This window comes from Pyrus communis, chromosome 1 (assembly GCF_963583255.1).
Source record: "Pyrus communis chromosome 1, drPyrComm1.1, whole genome shotgun sequence".
Taxonomy (NCBI): domain Eukaryota; kingdom Viridiplantae; phylum Streptophyta; class Magnoliopsida; order Rosales; family Rosaceae; genus Pyrus; species Pyrus communis.
The window spans coordinates 23,474,615-23,480,842 of NC_084803.1; the positions used below are offsets into that span (position 1 = coordinate 23,474,615).

At 43.0% G+C, this 6,228-nt stretch overlaps 1 protein-coding gene across 2 annotated transcripts; it reads right to left on the bottom strand.

The window, feature by feature from the left end:
* Positions 1 to 586: 586 nt before the first annotated feature.
* On the bottom strand, positions 587 to 2,793 carry LOC137712658 (zinc-finger homeodomain protein 2-like). 2 transcript variants are annotated; one of them, XM_068451781.1, is made up of 2 exons: positions 1,851 to 2,793; positions 587 to 1,189 (listed from the first exon to the last, which is right to left on the bottom strand). In XM_068451781.1, the coding sequence occupies exons 1-2, from the start codon at positions 2,671 to 2,673 to the stop codon at positions 1,089 to 1,091; spliced, it is 924 nt and encodes a 307-aa protein (XP_068307882.1). In that variant the 5' UTR covers positions 2,674 to 2,793; the 3' UTR covers positions 587 to 1,088. The 2 variants fall into 2 exon arrangements, with proteins under 2 accessions (XP_068307882.1, XP_068307891.1); XM_068451790.1 differs by lacking the exon at positions 587 to 1,189 and adding an exon at positions 1,261 to 1,675.
* Positions 2,794 to 6,228: the final 3,435 nt, after the last annotated feature.

Sequence of the window (6,228 nt, forward strand, 5' to 3'; positions counted from 1 at the left end):
GTAGAAGTTGTGGTAGGTGCAGACAAAAGATGTGTCCCTCTTTTTTACATTTATTTTTGCTGCTAGAGTGCCCACATGTTCCCTTCGAAGCAGATTATTGAAACTTGGAAACAAAGAGAGAAGCAGAAGAAATTAATGAAAAAAATAGTAACTAATATATCGGCTGCAGAGAGACCAAGCTTTGGATCTATCGATCATCGACTGAACCCCTCCACATTTTGGTTTTGAGTTAATTTCCATGAAAACAAAAACTAGTGTTTCACTATCTGATTGTATCTACAATTCCCAAGAGAAAACAAAAACAGTAAGAAACATATAGCTCTGTCTCTGTGTGTGTGTGTATGATAATATATATATGATAATTAATTGTCCAAAGAAAAAAATTCAAATAATTAAATATAAATTTGAGGTCTTAGTTTGTTTCCTTCCCAAGGTGACCCCATCATCATCATCATCTGGGTTTTACCTTCTACTACAGCAGACAAGCTTCCTCATATGATTACATGGATCAATGTGTATAAAATACTCTTTTCATTTAAAAATAAATTTTCATGGAAATTAAAAGAAAAAAGAAATTCATCGTTCATGTAAGTATTATATAATATATATTTATTTATTTATTCATTCTGCAGCAGTACAGATGATGACCGCAAAAGTAAATGCAATGTAGCAAGAAACAGCAAAGAGTACTACTTGGTAGAGAGAGAGAGAGGGAGAGAATTGAAGGGGAAAAGGAAGGAAATAGAAAGCATTCATCAGATATAGGTATATGTAGGTATGAATAAAGAGAAAAAGGTTTGCATTGCATTGCATTGCAGTCAATGAAGAACATCCATACAATCATACAATTAATGCTTCTCAACATATACTAATACCAATACAGAAAGTCTGATTCGTGGACCAAAACGGAAAGGTTTGGGGGATTGAATAATTGATGAGAAGAGAAGAAAAAGCAGCAGCATAGACACACTGCAGAAATGTACAAACATGTGGAGAAAAGATGGGCATGATCGATAGTCAATAAATCAAACAGGAAAATGCAAAAATCCATCACACACGCTCGATTGATCCTCCCTTCCACCAACTCATCACACACATACTAATTGCGGAGAGAGCAGCAAGTCATCACACACAAATTGCGGGGAACAATATGCATGGAACAGGTTTACAAGCACGTGACATTGCAATCCTGCAATGCAATATTGTCATATAGAAATAAACTTACAAATGAAATTGTATTATATTGGACCACACGACGTCATGGTGCAAGTTCTTCTCTAAATTGTAAAATCAACAAACATTGATATGATCTTGATCAGCATTCGCAGCTAAAGATTGCAAACTCAACAAACATTGATAATGTCAACCCATTTGGTGGCTAGATGAACAAATTAAGATAAATATTTTACATGCAGCACTGATAAAATGTTCAAATTAATGGGCCACATTTATCTAAATCAAGTGTTCAAATAACACCGGCTAGCTACTGGATCAATTAAACTAAACGAAACCCTAGCTAATAAGCTAAAACACTAAAATCCGGAGAAAGTAGTAGAATTTTACTCAACAAAGTCAGCTGCAGGCACAGTGATCCAGAAGAAGAATGCCCCATAACTGATAAAATCCTACTACCACATGGTAGCTAGCTTGCTAGCAACCAAGTCACGATGTTGTCCTAAATTATGATAAATACAAAACATCAGAAGAGATCAAACGACGACGTCGATGATGACGACGATGTACTTGTTGAGGGTTGTTGTTCATGTTCATTGTTTGGTTTTGGGGGTTTGTTTTGTTTCGAGCTTAAGTTATAAGCACATAAGCTTAAGAGCTTAGCTAGGGTTGCTTACCCAGAGTGTGTTTGTTGTTATGCATCCAAACCTTGAGCACGTGGCGCTTCACCCCGGTCTCGTTACAGAACTGCTGAACCGCCGGTTCGTCCTGCTTCTGAATCCTCCACCCGAGCCGCTCCGCCAAGCTCAACATCCTCTCCTTCTGCTCCTGACTAAACTTTGTCCGAAACCTCTTCTTCCCAGATGACGCCGTTCCGTGCATACCCATTCCCATTCCCAAACCCCCACTCCCTCCGCCACCGCCACCGCCCCCGCTGGGATTTGACACGTCGTCATCCTGCTCCTGCCCCCCGCTGTAGGTCCCTCCCCCTCCCGAAGTAGACGGCAAAGCCAACGGCCTGTGGTGCGCCGCCATGTGGAGGTAACCAGCTGGAGTCCGGTAGTACGGTGAGAACTGCGGGTGGTGTTGCTGCCCGTGGTGTGGCACCAGCTGCCCGTATGCGTCGGTTATGACTCCGAGACCGTGTCCGGCCGGGTCGCCCTCCTTTCGGTGGAAGTTCCGATGGCAGTTGCAGGCGGCGCACTTGAGCGCGTCGAGCGTGCCGTCCGGGCCGGCAGCCAGGAACTCGCAGCACCCGTCCAGCGCGTGGCCTCCAATCCCCACCGCGTGGTTCTTCAAGCACTCCCGGTACCTCACAGCCTTCCTCGGTTGCTGCTGCTGCTCAGACGCCGCCGCCGCTGCAGCTGCCGCTGCTAGCGCCAAACCATCTGGTCCAGAACTCGACATTTTGACTCGGCCTCCGGCTGAGTTGCCGAGCGAGTCGTAACTAGCCGCCATCTCCATCTCCTCCTCGTGCTCCTCTTGATCCTCAAACTCCATCTCAATTAATTAATATATATTGATTAAAATTAGAGAAAAACGGAAAAACCCCACCAATTAATGAAAGAGAATCAACCCAGAAAGAAGAAGATAAAGAGAGGGCTGAGTTAGTTTAGAGAGAGAGAGAGAGAGAGAGAGAGAGAGAGAGAGAGAGAGAGAGAGAGAGAGAGAGAGAGAGAGAGAGAGAGAGAGAGAGAGAGAGAGAGAGAGAGAGAGTGAGAGTGTGTGTGTGTCAGGTGTAAATTTTTGTATAAACTCAGTCCCTCACTACCTCTCCCTGCGAACAAAATAGCTTGTCTCCCTGAAAGCCCTAGATATACTTTCCCATTTCCTACTCCCAACCGACTACTCCCGGTTGAACCGGTCACTCTCACCTTTCACCCTCCGTTTTTACACCGCGCGGTAAGTTTCAGAGAGCTGTGGGGGAGTGTCAGACAGACCACCGCTGCCCGTACGCGTCGTTTATACTCTGGAAATAAAAACAAGAGAATTATTTAATTGTATATTTATTTCCTTCGTTCAAAAGTGTCCCACGCGCTGAAGCCGGGATGGTGGTGCTGGGCACATTCCAGCAGGAAAAGAGGTGGAGGCGCGTGGGGTGTCGCATACGGGGGAGAGAGGGTGGGGGATTGTCGACATTTAAGGCAGCTGGGCTACGTGCACTAGTTTCCGACATGCGTGACGCGCTTATTGGCGTCAAAATTTTGCATTTTATATTGGATTTTTTTCATGTGTTTCTGTCTGAGAAAAGAGAGCAAAATATTGGGAGGGTGTTTTTGTAACAAAAAACACTACACTAGAATACTACTCTTCGTCTTTGGTTTGGTGTGTTGAACTTGTACCCTTTTGGTTCCACAAGACCTGTCACCAACCAATTTCTAAAGGGAAATAATGTTTGTCTTAGAAAAGGAGGGGCATTCTTTCTATCTCATATTTTCCCCTTCCCATCCCAATGCATAAGTTTTTACACACACGGGGCCTAATTGGTAAGCTTCTGTTTTTTTTTTTTTTTGGTCAAACAAACTTTCATTAAAAACAAGGCCAAAAGCGCCAAACCACGAAAACATAAAAAAGGCAAGCAGGCCACACAAACAACCAAGGCCCCCAAAAGACAGAAACAAACATAAGACACTACAACGAAATAGAAAATAGAAGGGGAAAGGCGACAACGACTATGAAGACAAAAAGCCGGGGGGGGGGGGGGGGGTGTGGAGTAAGGCAGCCCATCATTAGACAGCATGAATATTAGAGAAGATGGGGGTCTTTTGACCCAATTTTTCAGGCATGTCTTCTTCGCAGGTAGCGAGGTGACCAGGTTGGCCACATAGTTAGCTTGTCGTGCAGCCCGCACCCATTTGTGGTGCTGGAGGAGACTCTTCAATCGAATTAGGCTAACTGCAGGGAAAATACACCCATGGTGTGACTTCAATCTAGTGTTGATACATTCGATTACCTCCTTAGAATCAGACTAAAAAAAATAACTTTCACGTAGTCTTGTTGAACTGTAAAATTGAGAGCATGTACCACAGCTTGAGCATGGATCTAATCTAAGAGAAAGATTTGTAGGAAGCTCACACATAAGAAACTTTTGATTGGAACGCTGTTGGCAACCTGCTCCACGAAAGCATGGATCTCATCTAACTCGTGATACAACAAACCAAGGAATAATAAGGTTAATGGAACTACATGACCCCGCGTAATCACAAGAGCCAAAGGAATCACGCATCTATGTCCTTACAAACATACCATAGCTTCGAACCTGCAGTTTGATTCCTAGAATTTATACCATAAATGTTTAATCCATTTGTTGAAATGAATGGCCTTACTCAGGGAAGGAGGGGCTTTATTCTGCAGCACTTTGAATATCTTAGCATCAGCCACAGGTATAGCAAAAGGGATCTTTGTTCCCCGAGATAGGAAAATGCATAATGTTGGCCACGTCCTCCAAGGTAGGGGTGAATTCGCCTAAGCACAGATGAAGGTGTGGGCTTCTATGTTCCAGCGTCTAACCACATGCCTGAAGAAGTCTAGTTCCACACGGATTACCTGCTTCGTTGTCAAGAAGGCAGAGTCCAATACCTTTTTCCTCTTCAAGACCTCACACTAATTCGAGAATCCAAGCTCAGCGTCTACCCACTCAGCCCAGCCGGTAGCTTCACCGCACGAGAAGTCGAAATGAATACGGATCGCAGGAAACATCACACTCTTTATGTAGCAGAGTGAAATACATCTAGGATCGATAAGAGGCGCCAACTCCAGGGAAGACTCATCCTCCTTAAAGCTTTATTTTGAGGACCAAGGGGAGGAGGTGGCTCTACTGTAGTCAAGCACTTTGAGGATTCCAAAGCCATGGTTCGCCTATACGACACGAACGTCAAACTATTAAATGCTGCAATCCACCAAGCCATGTAAGATAAGGCACCTAAACATATGGAAGAGAAGCACAACAGGGCAAAAGGTGAGAATCTAGCCTAGGAAGACAAGCAAATATGCCTAGAGGAAAGCATAATCTTTAGAAACTCAAACATACACATGCAAAAGCCTAAGACTTTAACATAGGACTAGCCTTCCTATATGCTATCACATAGAACGTGCCCATGCCATGCCAACCAGCAACAAAATATAGAAAATCTAGCCGAGAAAAGCATGTTATATGAAGATCTAAGCCAAACAATGCAATCAATTAATCATGTTTGATTATACACCAACAAGCAATCAAGCGGGGCTAAGTGACAATTGCACAATATGCATGACAAACAAGAAGAAGTCTACAAAGGCAAGCATGCAAAGTTTCAAAATTGAAAACTGCTAAGGAATATGAATTATATTTCGTGCGGAAAAATCATACCCCTCACCTACAAAACCCTAAAGTGTTCCAAGTGTGCAAGGAGAAAATGGGCAAGAATGCATTCAAAATCCACCACCAAAGCCTTCAAGAAAATACGAAAAGAAAAAGGTAAAATTTTTCCTCACCTGAAAGGAGCTCGGCACAAAAGATGGCAAAACACAAGCAAAGCACACAAGAAGTCCAAAATGCAGAGGATGTTGAGTGATAGAGGAAGAAAGATGAAGCATAGAGGAATTTGAAAAGAAAAAAAAAAAAAAAGTTGGATAAGAAAAGAAGAAGGAATGACAAATTAAATGCCTGTCTTAGAAAGATGGGAAGTTTAAAATGATTACCATAAAAAGGTAAGCGAATACCCAGCCTTTCCTTCAGATGATGAGACATGCATGGGAAACAAGGGCGCACATTGTCATGACACCATTTGTAGGCACGCGGGAAGGGGAAAAGTCCCATTAGAAAGACTATCTTTAAAATATTCATTTGGGCCTGGGTTTGATTGCTTAGCCTATTCAAGATTTTTCATAGCCCAAACAATCAAGGGGATAATGTTGAGGCCCAAAAATGTCATGAGCAAGGCCAACTGCCATGAGAGCCCCAAGTCAAGCCGAAACACATGCAAATGTGCGGGATCAAGGAAGGAATATATTCACGACCATGCCATGCTATGGTAATTAGGTCAGACATTTATATAAATCATGTCATGCCCATAC